This window comes from Rosa rugosa, chromosome 3 (assembly GCF_958449725.1).
Source record: "Rosa rugosa chromosome 3, drRosRugo1.1, whole genome shotgun sequence".
NCBI classification, from domain to species: Eukaryota; Viridiplantae; Streptophyta; class Magnoliopsida; order Rosales; family Rosaceae; genus Rosa; species Rosa rugosa.
Genome location: NC_084822.1, coordinates 20244051 through 20263368, shown reverse-complemented (window position 1 = coordinate 20263368; position 19318 = coordinate 20244051). Strand labels below are relative to the sequence as shown.

Sequence of the window (19318 nt, the reverse complement as noted above, 5' to 3'; positions counted from 1 at the left end):
AAAAATCAATACCATTCAATCTACTAATAACACCAAACACCACATCAACAATCTCAAACATCAACCACTTAACAATAATATATAACCTTTTCATAACAATCACCACATCAATTATCACCACCTTAGTACTACTGTATAGATTATCACTGTGATACCCCGAAAATTCGTATTTATTTTCCGAGGATTTTCCAGAATCTAATTTATGGTTATTGGACGGTTTCGTGGCTCGTGGATGGAGCGAAAGAAAAGTGTAGATTTAAGGGGGGGGGAGGTTCAAGGTTGACTTTTGATACGTTGAGATTATCTGAAAACTTCCTTCACAAAAGTTGTAGAGCGCGTCGATACGAGTTCGTGGACATGCGGAATGCATAGATCAAAGTTCGTATGAGGAAGTTATGGCTTTCGGAAAAAGTTTCCATTTTAGTATAAATAGGGAAATTCCGAAAATCATTTCATAATTCCATTTTCCTTTACCGGAAAGTTGCTTTCTCTCTCTCTTCTCTCTCGGCTGCACCTTTAGTATTGAAGATATCCGTCTGACCCGACCCGGACCAGGCCGACCCGACCCGACTTTTCCGGCGAGCTCCGGCTGTGAAACTTTCCAGATCAGCTCGTCTCCGTCGTGTGCTCCTCCCTGTAGTATCCTCTAGCGGCGATTCTCACTGTGTACTGCGCTGGAAGACGGTAAAAATCTGTGTATTCGGACCCGATCGGTTCTCCAATCTCCGACGTCGGTGAAGCTTCAAACTAGGCTTGGTGAACTCGCAGCAGCTTCCTTAATCGATCTGTGGTGGTTGTTTGGATCGATTTACGTGGATATTGGTTCAACTCGGATTGAACATTGATTCACGGTTTGTGAGGTAGTTTTCTATCCCTTTTGCTTAGATTCTGATTTGAGGCTAGTTATGAAAGTTGTTAAGCATGCTGAAATGAAGATCTTTGATGTTGAGAGTTTTGTGAAATAGTAAGTTTTGGCCGGCGGCGGTGCGCCACCTTCTGTGGTGGTGTTCTGGCGGTGTTCCGGCCGTTTAAGGGACTGTTTCTGGTATTATATATCTTCTACTCGTCGATACGAGTATTTCGATATATAATAAGCAATTTTTGGAGTTCGTATGAATTTGTTATGATTTTTACGGTTTCATACCGTTCGATTTATTAGATCCGTGAGGATTTGAGAGTCCGATCGACTTGTGGTTTGGACATATCGATCATGGAAGTATTCCGGAGACTTTGGGAGGTCTCGGATGTGGTTTCGCCTTTATTGGCGCCACTTTGGGAATTTTAGTTTGATTTGGGGATTCGAACTTTATTCAATTGTGATTCGTTGACTGAATCAAGGCTGTATTTCTTTAGGTGCTTGACAGAGAGCGTTCTGTAAGTAGTCTAGTGGTGTGAAGACGCATCTGAAATTTCGAGGTGAGTAATCTCACAGCGTTCATTTACGAACGGAGTTACCATTATTATTTTGGCGTTATTTGTTTAACTGCAAACTATAGTTGGTATTAGTAGGCATTCCTGAGCGAATGACTACGTATATATATATTTACGTGAAATATATATATTCTTATGAGTGATGTGTGACAGAATAATATGCATGATTGTGTTCATATTATTGTTGAAGGCAACTTTTCAGGAAACAATATTGTGGAAAAAGATGTTTTCTATTGTTTGAAAAGTAGTGAGTTTGATGTTACATTTTTGAGTCAAGCGTGACTTATTTTAAATGTATTGGTCCTTGTACCAAGAGTCACAGATGGTGACAGGTCGCAGATGGTGACCAAAGAAAGAATTGGGGAATCACGCCTTTGGCCGGGCGAGTGGTTATGATCAGTTAGAGCGCTAGTATGTCTGCCATTATAGCTTATGGGAGTAACGGTCGAGGTTGCTGGAGACTCATAAGTATGTAGCTTGAAAGAGAGTCTCGAGAGTATTCTTTCTTTTATTGTCTAGATGAGACTTGATTTGCTTATTGATGGTTAAGTTAGTAAATAGTACTTTGTCACAGTGGTGACTTATGTTGTCCCTTCAGTGGAAAGGACATGGAATGTAGAAGGAATCATGGTTGCATTGTTTCCTTAAGTTGATTTGTGTGAGTTGTTGATTGATGTTCATGAGTTACTCATACGAGCTTTCACAAGCTTACCGAGTTTGTTGTGTGGCTACCCGGTGCACTATTCAATGGTGTAGGGGTTAATCCTGCAGGTCAGGGTACTCGTGGCTGAAGCTGAGGTAGCTTGTTGGCAGCAGAACAGGTAGGAAGCAAATTTTGTTGGGTTTGCCATTGTTATGACTTCCGCTATGTAGTAAGTTCTGAGGAGCATTTAAGTTTTATTTTGTTGTTGACAATTTAATTCGTAAGCTTGTGTAATATATAACTCTTTAGAGAGAGTGTATATTGACATAGTGGGTTCAGGGCATCAGTATATACTTGGTTTAAAGGGAAAAAGATTTCCAGGTATTTTGTATTGATGACTGAACGATCACGCATATATAATTATGAGATTATATATCGATTTTATTTGTGTTAAAAATCAGGGGCGTGACAATCACCACATTGGTCACCACTTTGGCTATTGTATAGATTATCACCACATTGGCCACCACCTTGGCTATCATCACAAGATATATAAATTCACCACTCTCAAAACAATATCGAAAACCTTTTCAAAATATTGTTTGCACACCTCAATCGTTTTCACAAATCGTACATATTCCTTTTCAAAACATAAATCTAACAACACTGTCATTTCCCTTGTTAAATTAATTTATTTTCTTCAAAATCACTTCTCAACCCAATAGTAAAAAAATCATGCAAAACAATGTTTTTCACTTCATCAAACAATTCCAACTATATTTCACAATCTACTCAAACCGAAATCAAGGCGTGACACATAAAAAACTAAATCAACCAGAAAATAAGTTAAACTACCAAATTAAGTATGGGAATTAACAATGATGTCGTCGCATAATTATGCTTATATCATCATGCAAAGTCATAGCCTCAGCAGTTAGCATATCAGTAAATCCAGTGGCTTTGGAAGAAGCCAAAATAGGATTTCCTTGAGTGTTTCTTGTGACAAATTATATTACACATCTTCACTAGCATGTTTCAAGAAACCATCAAAGTTTATTTTGACATTATCATTATTAGGAGGATTCTGCTTAATCATTTTGTAATTCATCCTGCTTTGAAAGGAGAGTTACAACTCTGATATGTATTAGAGATCCACAATAGTTGCAGCATACAACACTTGAGCACGGTTGTATATTGTTGTTTGAAAATGACATTATTTTTAGCAAATCAAATCAAATCTGGTAACAAAGAATAAGTACTTATGCTGAAATCTTTTATTATACAGGATATTTTGTTGTTGAAATATATGCTTGAATGTCCTGATGCCAAAATGCATGCTTGTTGAAAAATATGCTAGAAGGAAATATGGCAACAATCTGAGCCAAGACGTTATTATCTCTGACAAACACTTTATTCTCCAAGAAATTAAAGTGGAGCCTTTGAGACTATCCAGGGCCGGTCCTGAGTCTTTCGAGTACATGGGCGAGAATTATCGTTAGGCCCCTTATCTCTAAATTGTTAAAGAGTATTCTTTAAAAAAAAAAAATCTCTAAATTGTTAAAGAGTCTTTATAAATCCATGTTTCAAAATTTATTGAGGATTAACACATTTATACATAAACAAAACGAAATTTCTCTCTTAATTGAAAAAAAAAATATATATATATATATTATGAACTGTCAAACTCTACTGCAAAATTCATGCAACCAATGAAAAAACCTCTACTGCACAAGCAAAATTATAAACAAAACTTGCATCAATATTGAGGTTAACCAAACTCCTTAAAAGAAACAGCATAATCTTTTTCTCATTCTCGATTGGAGTCTAGAAAAGCATAAAACATACCTCTTATTATTATTTCAAAAACTCCAATTTTTAGAGATTGCAGCAAAAAAAAAGAAGAAGAAAAAAAAGTCAGAAGAGAAAACAATAGGAAGAAATTATCAGTTGAGGCAATGACTCAAATGAGTTTGTGAGGGAAGAGGGATTGAGAGAGATATGGAGGGAAAAGTTGAGAAAAGAAAAAGTTTCTTCTTGATTTATGGAAGAAGAGAGAGTGAGACGTTGCAAAGAAAGAGAAAAATGGTTGGAAGAGAGAGATCCTAACATTAATTCTAATCAAATACAGTTATCTTGACTTTTCCGGTTTCTCTTGGTTAACATTTTCTGTCTTTATCATTATAAAAATGGACTCATAGCAAATACATACATATTACTAATATATAATGGGCTTTTATATTTGGAGCCCCTTATGCTTTGAGGCCCTGAGCTGTTGCCAAGACTGCCCAGCAGCAAGGCCGGGCCTGAGACTATCAATGAGAATTTTTGAATCCCCCTCTACTAGAATTTGAGTAAAATCTTGAACAATTTCTTGTCTTAGTCATTCACACAAAGCCATAGCCTCAGCAACTAGCAGATAAGTAAATCCACAAGGGTTTGAAAGAAGACAAAATAGGATTTCCTTGAGTGTCTCTTATGACAAAGCTTACATAGCTTGACTACCATGTTTCACTAAACCATCAAAGTATATTTTGACATTATCATTATTAGAAGGATTTCGATTAATAATATTTTATGAATATTGCTCCTAGTTTGGGTGGAGAGTTACAACTCTGATATGTATTGGAGATCCATAGGTAGTTGCAGCATACACAACTTAAGCAGGTTGTATATTGTGGTTTGAAAATAACTTTATTTTCAGCAAACCAAATCTAGTAACAAAGAATAAGCACTTGTGTCGAAAATCTTTTACTTTCAGGATCTTTTGTTGTCACTTAATTATGAATTTGTGATATTTAGTTACAATACTGTGCATAGGCAGTTAGTGTAATTCAGTGAGAAGAGGTGTTATGTTTGTAAGCAGTAATGACGGTTGATTCATAAGTAATTAACCAAATTTAATCTCCTTCATACATCCATTCAAAATTGGACAATTATTACACAGGGTAGAAATAATTACAGACTAACAGCAGTGGTGTTCACCTGGTCAGTTGCTGACCAAAGAATTTATGCTCAATAACCCTTAGATTTACATCCAAGGGTGGAAAAAAAAACACCTCAACTTAATAATAGTTCTCTCTGCCCTTGGATTTACATCCAAGGGTGGTTGAGCATTATTTTCTTGGTCAATAACTGACCAGGTGAACATTTTCGGACTAACAGTATGTCGTTTCGGGGCTCTAGACTCTAGTGTTTATAATTTTCTAGTGGTGATTTAGTGTTAGCCGTGCTAATATTATTCATTCTTATAAAGAAACTAACTAAAAACCAAATTATATATATTGAGATGAGAATAAAATTTTAATTGAAAATTAGATTGATGTTGAGAGAGAGAGAGAGAGACTTATGTCGCCAAATTGTGGGAGAATGTATGTTATTATATAATTGTAAAAAATTATATATTAGGAACTGAGAGAAAAATGAGGAAAAAAAAGTTTTGGGACAAGAGCATGTTTAGCAATTTTAGCTGTATCTTCAAGTAGCATAATAGTGATAGGATAAATCTAATAATTTCACACTTCTTCAAGTACCAAGAACTATTTTTTAGTAAGTTTTCACCAAAATGGCTAGCCACTCTCAAAAGGAGAAATATGTTTGCATCATTTTTCTCTATTTTTAGCTAGATTTGAATTTACAATTTTTTGAATGGAAAAAAATTGTTTAAAATTAAATGAATTTTTTAAATTAATAATAGTAATAGATACTCATCTTGTTTTTATTTTTAGAAGCGAGATAACTAAAAGTTAAAATGAAGAGACACTTAGGAGTTTGATGCAATTACTAGAATGGATAAAAGCTAAATATGATCTCCAAAATAGCTAAGGAGCCAAAAAAAAAAAAGAGGGCCTTGACCCAATGCCCAAATTTTAATCAAAACACTCTCACTCACCCCAACAACAGATTATAATACCTATTCACCCCATTTAAATGCGAAATAATTGTTTTAGACTTGGCTCAATTATAAAGTTACAAATCATGTAACCACTGCAAGTGGCCTATTGGTTTTTGCCTAGTTGGGTGCTCCCCAACCTAGGTTCGAACCCCGAAGCTGTCAAAGTGGCCAGACACTGTGGTGGAATGCACAGTTTGAGCATTTCACATGCGCCGAAGGGTTTTATCTTGAGTATAGGAAGCCTTTGGGTTCCCCCTTGACAAAGTAAAAAAAAAAAAGTTACAAATCATGCCACTTAAATTCAATTTCTCTCTCTCTCTCTCTCCCTCCCCTCCACCTCTAACCATGTTTGAGCTCCAACTGAACCAAAGCGTTGTTCTTCTCCAAAAGGCCGTGGCGCCACTCCTCGCCGTGGCCAACTTCGCTGACGTCGAAATCTCTTGGGGAATTGAAGCGTTGTGGTCCGATTGTTTGCTAGATCAATAGATCATGCAAATCTAGCTAGGCAAGTTTGAGAACTTTCGTCCATGGATATGCATGATGAACTGCTTTAGAGAATTTGCTAGCATCTTATTATTGGTTTAAATTGGGCCTTGAAAACCGGCTCAATGTGAATAAACAACACTCTTAGACAATCCTATCCTGAAAGCAGGGATCGTCAAACTCGAGCATAACCTAGAGCTTCTGCTTGGAAACGAGCTCGGTAATGGGCTTGTCGTTGGGGCTCAGAATGAACTACTGGGTCTTGTTGTTTCCAGGCATAGTTTCCTTTAACGATGGCATTTCGGAGGGAGAGGAGGTCGTGGAGGACGTGGGAGTAGTGCTGTAACGTGGGCACAGCAGTGCTGGTAGGCGAGGGCCCAGAGGTCAAATTTGGAGAGGAAGCCGGTGAGGTTGGGGAAGGTGGTGGTTGGTGGGGAAGAGAAGGCCTTAACCCAGAGATTGGAGCATATTTCAATTGGGTCTTGTTTGAGGAGAGCGTAGGGGTCTTGCTAGTCTTTCAGGGTAGGTGGGGTGGTGAGGGAAGAAGAGAGAATGCGAGCGAAAGTTGAATGTCTGGGAAAATGGGAGGTATACACCAGGTGTTCGACGAAAGGTCGCAGTGAAGAGATGAACAAGGGAGTGAGAGTGTAATACTAATACCCTTTCCCATATCAATTCAATGTGAATAGGATTGCATTCAAGTTCTGAAAGCAGTACATCAACCTTGCTATAGCACTTCTAAATAAAACTTAGGAAGAAGTTAAAAAAAAAAGGGTTCTCCCACACACTCTCTTTACCACGGTGATAACAATGTTAGTTGATCGATATTGGCACCATTTTATTACTGACATGCATGCATCTTCATTTCATGGACTTTGTTAGCTAGCATTATATATTAGCTAGCTTCAAACTTATATATCTTTCATTCATACAATCTGAATTATGAATCTATGATTGAAAGCTTCTGAAGTTGATTATCTAAGCAATACGTATAGTCATATACTCGGGGCAGTTCAATCTGAATGAGATGGCATTCAGGTTCTTAAACCAGTACAGCAACATTGCTATAGCCCTTAGGCCATGTGGTCTAAATTAAATAAAACTTAGGAAGAAGTTAAAAAAAAAAAAAAAAAAAAGTAGGTTCTCCTACTCTCTACCACGCTTTCTATTTGGACATTAGCAAATTATTGGTTTTATTGCTCCCAATAAAAAGCTTATTAACCACCAATAAAACTTTTATTGGGGGGCACTAAACCTTTATTGGGGGTCAATAAACCTCCTAAAACTTTTAAGATCAAGAATATCTTCATTTTTCACTAATTATTGACCATTAATAAAACTTTTATTAGGAGGCCGGCAATAAAACGTTTATTGGGGGGCAGTAAAACTTAATGAAACTTTTATTAGGGGCTAATAAAATTTTTATTGGTGGCAATAACAACTTTTATTGGGGGTCAATAAACCTATTAAAACTTTTATGAGATCTCTGACGACCTCCCCATGGAGCTCCGACGAGAGTCCGATGATGTTCCAATGAGGTTCTGGCAAAGTCCGGTGACCTCCTGCAAGCTTATGGCAAACTCTTCGGTGACCTCACTCTCTCTCCCTCTCACTTTTACTACCCCCCAGTAAAATAAACTTTAATTGGGGCACAATAAAAGTTTATTGGTTTTATTGGGGGGCAATAAAAGTCTCAGGCGACCTATAAGATCTCCGATGACCTTTTTTGAGACCTCCAGGGAGTCCCGTGACCGGTGATATGATTCCAGCGACCGCGATTGGTGACCAGAGTTCCGAGTCTATGAAATCTCCTATGACTTTCTCTCTTTCATTCTCTCTCTCTCTGTGACAAAGGGAGAGAGGACAAAATTATCCCAAAAATATAAAAAATTAAAAAAAAAACTTAATTGGGTATTAGGGCAAAAAATATGTAATTTTTTTGGCTAAGTGGGCAATCTTATAAGATGTTGGGGTAAATCAAATTAAAGTACCTAAAATTTGGACATTTTCCCAAAAAAAAAATTAATAAAAAAAGAAAAAAAAAACACTTAGAACATCTTTAGCATGCTATCCATTTTTAAGTCAAATTTCAGCCAAAGTAGCTAAAAATTAATTTTTTCTAGCCAATTTTAAAATACATATGCATTAGTTCTCTCTATATTAGCTGATTTTGAGTTTATTTTATTTTTGAAATAAATAAAAAATAGTTTAAGTGTATTTATAAATTACACATAACAACTTAAAATGAATATTTTAAATTAACAAAAATAATAGTCACTTAGGAGTCTGGTGCAGCAGGTTAAATGAAAATAAATAAATAAATAAACATGCTCTCTAAAGTAGCTAAGTAGCCAAAGTAGAGAGTCTGTTAAGGATGCTCTTAGAAGTCTGGTACAGTTGCTTAAATGGATAAAAAGCTAAAATGTTTTTTAAAATAACTAAAGAGTCAAAATAAAGAGCCTTAACTAATGTCATTATCACTTTATGGATGCAGAACAACGAGAAGTTTTAAATATACACCCCTAATTACTTAATACACACTCCATACTTAATACACCACCAATTTAATTTCTCATTCTAATATTTTACTAAATACACAACCCAAAGTACCTAAAATATCCTTAATCTAAAAAATCATGAAATATCCTACTTTTTTACTATATTAGGATTACTATTTAATACGATTAGTATATTCTATTATATTGACGTTTTGTAAATGACAATATTGATTACTTGTGTTTGTTATTGAGAAATCCATAAAGATTTATTATTGTTCCCTTTAAATAGATGCATATAAATAGGTTTTGTGTTATTTGAGCTCACATGCATGCACCAAACACCATGTTAATCAAGTATAAAATTATGAGTTGAACATTCAACCAAAACTATATCAGTAGTTTCTCACTTTCTCCACAGTAGTGAAACTAAAATGTTGTCATTAGAGGGATCAAACAAATTAACAATTACAAAGTTTTTTCACATGTGATGTTTTATATTAGAAAATAAATTGATTAATCATAACTCTTAGAACAAAAAAGGAAATTAACTAAAAAATGGGAGTAAAGTGATATGTTTAAATATTTTTAAATGTCATTGATTTTGAAATTCTAAATATTATGGTTTCTAACCTCATTTAATTACAATTTATTTAAGGAAAAATTAAATTAGATAGTTTCTAACTTTATTCTTGTATTAAATTGGGAGGCCATGTATAGAATTTTTTTTTGTTTATCTAACTATTTATACATAAATATTTAAATAGAATAATATCAGGAAAATATGACTATTTTTTTTCTTCTAGAATGCATAGATGTCTGTTTTTGTCATTTAACCTACCTACAAAATCTAATTTGAATATAAAATAATAGGAATGTGTATTAAGTGATTAGGGGTGTGTATTTAAAATTTCTCCAGAACAAGCCCAAGAAGATAGAGAAAGAAATGAGGAAGCTCAAACTGCAAGTGTTGAAAAGGCTACAAAGACTGCTAAAGTTTCCAAGAGCTCAGATGCGTCAAAGTCTTCCAAAAGCATAAAATAATTGAAGCCTTCAAGCCTCCAAAAGTTAAAGGTCTGCATATATCTCACTTCTGCCTGTTTGCAATTAATTTTGACAGTTTAATAATGCTTATGTGTGCATATATCTCAAACTGCAACTTTTTGAATGCTTTTATGTTGTTGGAAGTTGGAACTTTTTTTGAAATATATGTTGCGATCTGAAAAGGTGATTATGTGCTTGTGTATGCAGACTTGTGGTTTGTGCCTTTGAAAATGTGATTCTATGCTTGTGTATGCAAATTTGGTCTTTCATCAGTTCATGCCTTGCTTGGGAGCTGCTGCTCTGGTTGTGCCTCACTAGTATAGTGTTGCTGTTAACAACAAAATGTCAAAACATCAAGTTCTTATTCAGTTTTTGTGGTTATGCACATTTGCAGGCTTCCAGCTCTGTGATATGCACTTTTTTATATAGAAAAGCGGTAAAAAAGCTAGCTCATTGCTCTCTCCCGAAATTTCATAAAAAGTAGGTCAAATACAAACGGAACAGAGGACCAAACGAAAGCCGTGCCCTGAGCCAAACTAGCCATGCAAAGTACATACAAGAAAGTTCCAAACAGAAACTAACAATCATACATAGAAAATAAAGCAAGCTAACAAAGCAATAAACAACACCACACTATCTAAATCTATACACTGGACTCTCTTAAAACTCTCCCAAAAGCTGAGATAAGAAAAGGAGGGAGTGCGTCCCAAATATGGTCATCAAAATGTGAAGCTCCATAATTGGCCAAGATATCAGTCAGGAAATTAGCTTCCCGGAATACATGTGTGACATGGAGTCTCATATTACGCATCACTGTCAGCCCATTCAACCACTGAGTTCCCAATCTCCAAGGAATTAGATTAGGACAAGCATAGAAGCTCATTACTGTCATGGAATATGTTTCAATCCACAAGTCATTCCACTCTCGATCACAATCTAGCAATACTAATTGCTTCAAAGAAGGCCAGTATCTCCACATCGAGTGCACTTGTAACTCTGATCTTTGAAGCAAAAGCAAGCACAAAATCACCGTCATGATCATGAACAATCCCTCCAACGCCAGCATTATCTTGTCTCCTAAAGGAGTCATTAGCGTTAATCTTCAGCCAAGGTAGCAGCGGTGGTAACCACTAATCCCTAATGAAATGGGAAGCAGTAGCCTGAAGCTGTGAGAGCTGCAAAAATTTAAAAACTGAAAGGGAGGAGGAATAGTCAGAAGTTGTAAACACAAGCCCAGTAGATTCCTTAATCAACACAACAAAGAAGTGCTTGAAATTGGATAGACATATGACATCCTTCATGCCTACACCTGTTCCTTTCATTCCATACACACCACAAAAGGTTGCAGCAAGTAATACGCCAAAAGATCTTGACAAATTTAGTGAAATTGGAAAAAAAAAAAAAAAGCAGTAGAGAAAAGATCAAGAAGAGTAACATGTACGTTGATGGAGTGTAACATTAAAAACCTGAAAGCACCATTGCCAAAGCTCCAATGTAACCCCACAATCCTGAAATAAATGGCTCCATGTTCCCACACTTGTACCACAAAGATGACACCGAGAACAAAGGGAGACGCCCTGGCGTTGGAGAGTTTCATTAGTAAGTATTTTCCTATAGAAAACCTTCCAAGAACATAAACTTTTCCGGGGTTGGATCGCCGAATGCCAAATCAGAGTCTCCCACTCCAATGAAGGAGCATATTGCCTTAGAGTGTGGTGAACCTCCTTTGAAGCAAGTATGCTTGAAGTAGAATTTTCCCATACCACAAAATGACGTGTTGGCTCAATTAGAAGCACATAGGAAGTGAGAGAAGCAGCAATGTCTGGAAATACTTGAGCAAAATATCCGGCAAGTACCATCTACCCAATACAATGAACTAACCGATCTTGTTGTCCCAGTGATCTAAAGAATTAGGATCAATATTGAAGGCCTCCCCCAGAATCTCTCCCCATCCAATTATCTTTCCAAAGCTTGATAGTCTTACCATCACCAATGATCCACCGAAGCTTTAAAAGTAACGTATGCCATACTTTCTTTAGCCTTAACCACATAGAAGGCTTCTTATAATAGGTGTAAGGTTTAAGGCTAGCAACTAGAAATTTATCTTGAAGGAAGCAGTCAGATGGAGAAATCTTAGAGACAACATCCCGACCTCTCTTAAGAAGCAAAGCATCAGTTAGGAGAAAAAAATTCTTGGAAAAATTTCAGTTTAGTACCCTGAGGTTTGGGGGTAACATCATGTCAGTCCCTGCTGTTTCAATTTAATTAATCAGCAACACCCCTGTGCTTTCAATTTCAATCAGCCGTGTCCAAATTTTATTGTTTCGTCTAATTTGAACGTTAACTTTGCCTGTGGGGCCTACTATGGAGGCTGAAAATGTCATTTCAAATACATTTTTTTCTTTTCTCCTCCTCTCTCATCTCCGATGGTTTTTCTTTCTTTCTCTTTTTCTCTCCTCACTCTCTCTCTGGGCCGCACGACCCTCTCTCTCTCTCTCTCTCTCACCCACACACGCACTGCCACAGCCGAAAATCATGGCGTCCGGCCACCGATTCTTAACACTGCCACCACTACTCGAACCACAGCACAAACTCGACCCAAACCCAAAGAGAATCGATGATTGGCACTAGCCCAGCCACCGTACACAGCCACCAGTCCTTGCCATCTTGCTTCCTCCAATTCCGGCAACTCCTCCATCTCCACCCACCTCCTCTCCAGTGACCCTCAGATCAACCCAATACTCAATCCCAACCCATCTCCTATTCGGTCATCAAAAGAAACCCATCTCCGACCTCCAAACCCTCTTCGTCTCCAAGATGGGCGAGCTCATCAAATCCGGCGAGTCCCGACGTCAAAACGAACCGAGGACCAAGCTAGGAGCCTCGACATCCCTCTCTCGATCCTCGACGACCACCCGAAAATCGATCTGGCCATCGACGGCGTCGACGAGGTCTACCCCGATCTGGATTTGGTCAAGGGCCGCGGTTGCACGTTGTTAAAGGAGAAGATGGTGGAGGCCACGTCGGAGAAGTTCGAGGTGGTCGCCGACGAGACGAAACTGGTGACGGGGCTGGGAGGAAGCGGGCTGGCAATGCGTTGTTCTTGAATATGGCGACCGCTGTGATCATTGTAGGGAAGGATGGAGTGGATGTGCAGACCAAGTGATTGTCTTTTTTTGGGATTTTGGTGGTGGTGGTGGTGTGGAAGTGAGTGCTAGAACCTTTGATTTGTACTTGTTATGTGTTGTGTGCAAAATGTTTATTGGCGTATTGTTAGAATGGTGAAATGGATAATTGATAGAGGTTTGGAGGTGGGTGGAGATGGAGGAATAGGGTCCTCGGATTAGAATTTTTTTTTTAAGGAAAATTGTGTGAAATGACAAATTTAGCCCTTTAAGTGGGCCCCTCCGTCAAAGTTAACGTTCAAATTGGACGGAACAGTAAAATTTGAGCACGGATTGAAATTGAAAGCACAAGGGTGTTGCTGATCAAATTGAAACAGCAGGGACTGACATGATGTTACCCCCAAACCTCAGGGTAGTAAACTGAAATTTTTCCTAAATTCTTCAAAGACCACCCCCCCCCCCCCCCCCCCCCCCAAACAAATCATTTGGGAGGCACAGTTGCTCCCAAGAAACTAATGTAGCACCATCCATCAAAGGATCAACTTCCAGAAAAAAAATTCTAATCTAACGCTGCACTTCTATGAACTCAACTTGCAACTTATCTTGTAAGCAATAGGCCTTAAAATTTCACTCTAAGGGCAACCTTAAAAAATAGGGACACCCATATAAGTAAAAGGCAATGAACCCAACTAAATTCCCATAATGTTTTGAATGGTTGTTAATGTTGGAGCTGGATACTTGCCTAAGAACATCAGAGACTTGCCTTTATTAACAGATTGTCCAGAATTATCCGTGTACTCATTCATGAAGTCAGAAAGAGCATGAAGGCCGTGGCAGTTAGCTTGCAAGAAAATCATCACATCATTTGCAAATAGAATGTGCGAAGGTGGGGAACAACAACATCCAGGAGCTGCAATATGAGCGAAGTTGTGGTTATGCACATTTGAAGCTTTGATTCTTTGAACAATTTTTTTCTGGTTTGATTGTTTCAAGGTCTTAGTTTGGTACATGGATGTGGTATGAATTTGCAGCACAATATTTTCTGGTGTGTACTTTATTTTGGAAGGTGGAACTGTGTTGGAACATTGAGTCTTTGACAGTTTGGTACTTTGACAGTATAATTGCTTCACAATTTAATCATCTTCGATGAGAAAATGAATTTATATACTTAAAATGGTATATTTTAGCCACTTTGAGTTGCCTAGATAGTAAGCAAGCATTGGACCTGAAAATCTAGAAATGTGTTAATAGGTTTCCAGTTTTGGTGCAGGAATTGAGGAATCGACATAACCAAACCGAAATAACGGTTCGGGTTCTAGTCAGTTCTAGCATATTAAATTTGCAAAACCAAACCAAAAATATCATCTGCGTTTCGGTTTCGGATCTGATTTTTTTTTTTTTTTTGAAAAACTGGACTGTTCCAGACTTAGCTAAAACGGCGACAAAATTGGTTAATTTTTTTGATACAGTCATTCTACTTCATATTAATCATATCCAACGGTCAAAATGACAAATTTTTGTTTGCAGTTTAATTTTTTTTTTTTAATTTACGAAGGTCATCTCCAATCGAAGGTGTATAGTCTAAATTATAGACCATGGATGTCTAAAATCCATCTAAATTATACTCCTTATAGTTGGATGAATAGTACATTCCAATGGTCTAAAAATTTAGATCATGGTCTATTTTAGACCTTGACGATTGGAGATGGCCTAAAATGTTTTGATTTTTTGGTTTTAAGAGTTAGCACATTGTACTTATTCACTTATCAAGATGCAATGAATCTAATGTATTAAATTAGTTGACTAGATTTAGATTCAAAGTATCTATATATTTAACCAACAATGATGATCACACGGATACTAGGTTATTGAAAATTTTATGGTCATCCACCCTTAGATTTAATTTCAAGGGTTGATATTATTGTCACGCCCCGAATTTTGAATAAATAAATTCAAATCCGAAATGCGATAACTTAACATGCACAAGAAAAACACATAGAAAATTTTTCATTTAAATTAAGCAACTAAACAAACTGAGCTCACAATGTCAATACCGACTCGTTATTTAGAGTCACATATTACATTACAGATAGTTTACAAATTAAACTGAATGACAATTCAATAAGTAAACACACCCACCACAACTCACTACGCAGCGGAAGACTTAAAACTAAGAGTACCCTTCGACGTCCATTCTACCGAACGTACACCTCAGCTTCGACGACGATTAATCGATATTCTAACCTGCACAATAAACCCTACACCATGGAATAGTGCACCGGGTTGAAACAACAAACCCGGTAAGCTTTTGCAAGCTCGTGTGAGTAAACTCAATTAATATGACTCACGTCACGCATACTTATAATTTCTCAACTCGTGAGATAATTAAAGCAACAACATTTAACTCCACAAAACACAACCAAACATACAATCACACTCGGTAAAAATTAGTAATCCATGCATAGAAAATTAGTTCAGGAGATCACCTAAAATCACACAATTCAAATCATAGCAACTCCTGCATATAGTTTAGTTCAGGAAGTTACATTAAAACAAACAATTCAAAAGGTAGTAATCCCTGCATATAACTTAGTTAAGGAGATTACATTAAAACAAACAATTAAAAAGGCAGTAATCCCTGCATATAACTTAGTTCAGGAGATTACATTTAAAATCAACCATTAGAATGAAACGGAAAATCAATGAAGAAGTCAAACAACTCACACTAAAGTCAATGATCACCCATCAACTCCAAACTAAAGTCGATAGTCGATGATCACCCATCAACTTCGACTAAAGTAGATGATCACCCATCAACTTCACCTCTGTCACTACTATGACACCAGATCCGAAGATCAGAAACTGTCACCACTGTGACACCAGATCTGAAGATCAGAAACATTTAAAACAAATCCCACATGACTCAAATACCTTCCTCAAGCAAAACACACTTTTACACAATAATCAACACATCATGATAATTGTATGCTCGTAAGAGAAATGCTCGAAATAACAATTCAATCAACTCTTAATCAATACTTCACCAATGTCACACCATCCAATATATATATTCCATGTAAATATATATATATGTAGCCATTCACGCAGGAATAACCACTAATACCAACTATAGTTCACCAATACAAAACCCGTGAAAAATCATTTTTATAATAAAACTTCATTTTACTTACCTATGAACCGTTGACGATCAAGTTCATATAATTTTAAAACAAATATTTATTTATGAAAAACGATTTCACAATTTAACCATTAATTCCGAAAATAAAGTAACACCATTCATAAATGAACCTCGTGAGATTTACTCACCTCTAAATCCCGCTGCGTCTTCTCTTACAGCCGAGATCACACAATCAACAAATGTTCGCCCAAAACAATTCTATCAAACACCTAATCACATACAATCTCAACTTAGCACATAATTCACAAAAATACAATTATACGATGATCCAACGGTTGGATCCCCGTTGGATCCCCATCCGAGACCACACAAAGTCATCAGAATACTTATACGATCAATATATCATCAAATCTACAAGCCGATCAGACGGTTTGATCCACACGGATCGGAACCGAAACAATCGAAAACCGGAAAATTCACAACTTGCTCATTCGATTTCCAAAAATTACAAACTATATATCGAAATGATCGTATCGATGTGTAGAATAAAAAGAGGAACATAAATTGTTCCCGGGGTGGCCGGAAACCACCACCACAGTGGCGGCGCCGCCGCCCACCCAAAGTCAAAATTAGACAAAATTTTCAACACAAAGGTTCTTCATCTCAACTCCAATTACAACTTTCATAACTAGCACAAAGTCTGAATCGAAGCCATATGGCCGGAATTTACCTCGCAATCTCTGAAACTCGATGAACCCTAGAATCCCAATCTTCAAAATTCGACCTCCACACTTTGAATCGTTGCAAGCCATCTTGGGAGAAAGCATCTACATCCTCTGGGCTCCAAAAGCCCTAAAAAAACATTGGCTATGGTGGCCGGAATCGGAAGTTCCGATCAAGGTGATTTGCAGCGCCGCCGCCAAACTTCCCGGCCTTGCTGCGCCGTGCACGGGCCGACCCACGACTTGAAACTTCCCAGACTTGGAGATGGGACTGAAGTGAAGAGAATGGAAGAAACGGTTCGTCAATTGGTGGCCGGAGGAGGGAGAAATCGCCGGACGAAAATCAGTCCCCGATTTCGGCTCGGGAGAGAAGAGAGAGAAAAAGTTTCTGAAAATGGAAACTATTTCCGATGGCCATAACTTCTTCATACGAACTCCGATTCTCACGTTCCGCATATCCACGAATTCGTATCGACGCGCTCTACGACTTTCATGGAGGAAGTTCTCGCAGAATCTAAACGTATAAAAAGTCAACTCTTGAGACGAAGCATTCCGACCGAATAATTATTCAAAATGCTTTCCGCTCCACCTTCGAACCACGAAATAGCTCAAACGAACACTTAATTAATTCCCGGAAACCATTAGAAATTAATAACGAATTTCACGGGTCATACAATTATAACATTTACTATTTATTTTTAAAATCTCGACTTTTGATATTAAATCAAAGAGTGCGTGATCACAAAATCCTTGGTCACTTGGTGACCATCTAAACAATACTCATTTAACCAATTAAGAATTCATTGAATTATAGTTGATATAAATATTCAATTTATTATTTAACTTATTTAAAGTAAGTGCATATAGTGCATTGAATCAAACACTACTCATAATTACAATCCTCTATTGGTTAAATTCAATTGATGAATTTGACTTTTCATGGACGTTCAAATATTAAATAATTAATAAATACTAAAAATGCATGATTACATTAAAAGATACCTAACTATAAATAACAAAGAACTAGATCCAAATAATCTCTACATCGAACCATATAAGAATTCCTTCATTTCTACCAAAGTCCAAAACTATAAGTTAAAATGGCTTTGTTCTTTGGAAAGGCAGTGCTACTCATGCTAGTTCTATCATTGACAGTAATGACAATTTCTGGTGAAGATATTGGACGCAAGACAAGGCATATCAAAATCTTAAATGATTTGGATGGAAACTTTCCCCTGACTGTTCATTGTAAATCTGCTGATGATGATATTGGTGAGAAAACCCTCCTCCGTGGTGCTGTATATGAGTTCAGTTTTCAACCCAAGGTCTTTCCGAGGACTACACTGTTCTTTTGCAGTTTTCAGTGGAATAGTATACTTCATCATTTAAATGTGTATTATGAGGGAATTGATTGCAGTGAGTGTTGGTATACTGTAAAGAAAGATGGCAAAAATATATGCAGATATGACTTTGCCGTTGGTCAGTATGACTTATGTAATGTCTGGAATGACTAACATGTATTATTCTTATGAATTAAAATAATAATAATAACAATAATAATAATAATGCTTTGTTTTATTGTTGTTGGAGGCTAATTGCTTGATAAAATCAATGGTCTAAAAATCGCTAGACGAAAGTCACAAAGTGAGGAAGGGCCTAGGAGCCTAGCGTCTATGTGCCTAGGTTGATTATTATTTTAATTTAATTTAATTATACAACATATAAATAAGAATGGAATAATATTAGCTCATTTACAAACCCAAATTTAAAAACAATTGGATTCTCTGCTCTAATTTTTTGTGCTATAATTTACTAGAGTTTTCATGAGGGCTACCATACCACCAAACTCAAATAGAATGGCTAAATTGAAGTAACCCAAAAATCTACTTTTAAGACCAAAACAGCAAATCTTCTAACCCATCATCTCTTATTCTTCCTCACTGCTTTCTACACGCTACAATGTCTAAAGCAAGTTTGCACTTTGTACATACCACCTATATCACATACCGCCAAGCATAAGCAACGACCTCTTAGGTGGGCCCCGCGACATGGCTAGTCCCGCCTACGACATGCATCCGGTAGTCCAACACCCGAGTTACCTCGCTATAGTGGAGGTCGGCCGATACCTCGTAGGGAGGCCACCCTCCCATGCTCTCCAAGAGGCTTCAAGAGAAGCAATATGTATGTTGTATCCCACATTGGAAATATAGAATAGAGTGGGACTTCCCTTAGCTATAAAGGGAAGTCCTCCCCTTCTTAGAGAGGATGGATCCATGATCCCTATACTTGTATCACTACAAAGGCTACTTGGCCTCACTACTAGTGGAATCTTTAAGTGGACGTA

The 19318-nt window shown here is 37.1% G+C and overlaps 1 protein-coding gene across 1 annotated transcript; it reads left to right on the top strand.

Moving 5' to 3' along the window:
- Positions 1 to 18074: 18074 nt before the first annotated feature.
- On the top strand, positions 18075 to 18488 carry LOC133737403 (S-protein homolog 2-like). Its single transcript, XM_062164962.1, has one exon. It carries the CDS (start codon positions 18075 to 18077, stop codon positions 18486 to 18488), a length of 414 nt encoding a protein of 137 aa, XP_062020946.1.
- Positions 18489 to 19318: the final 830 nt, after the last annotated feature.

Bases quoted from the DNA above. Each gene is read 5' to 3' on its own strand.
- LOC133737403 (XM_062164962.1), top strand. From the start codon at position 18,075: ATGGCTTTGTTCTTTGGAAAGGCAGTGCTACTCATGCTAGTTCTATCA.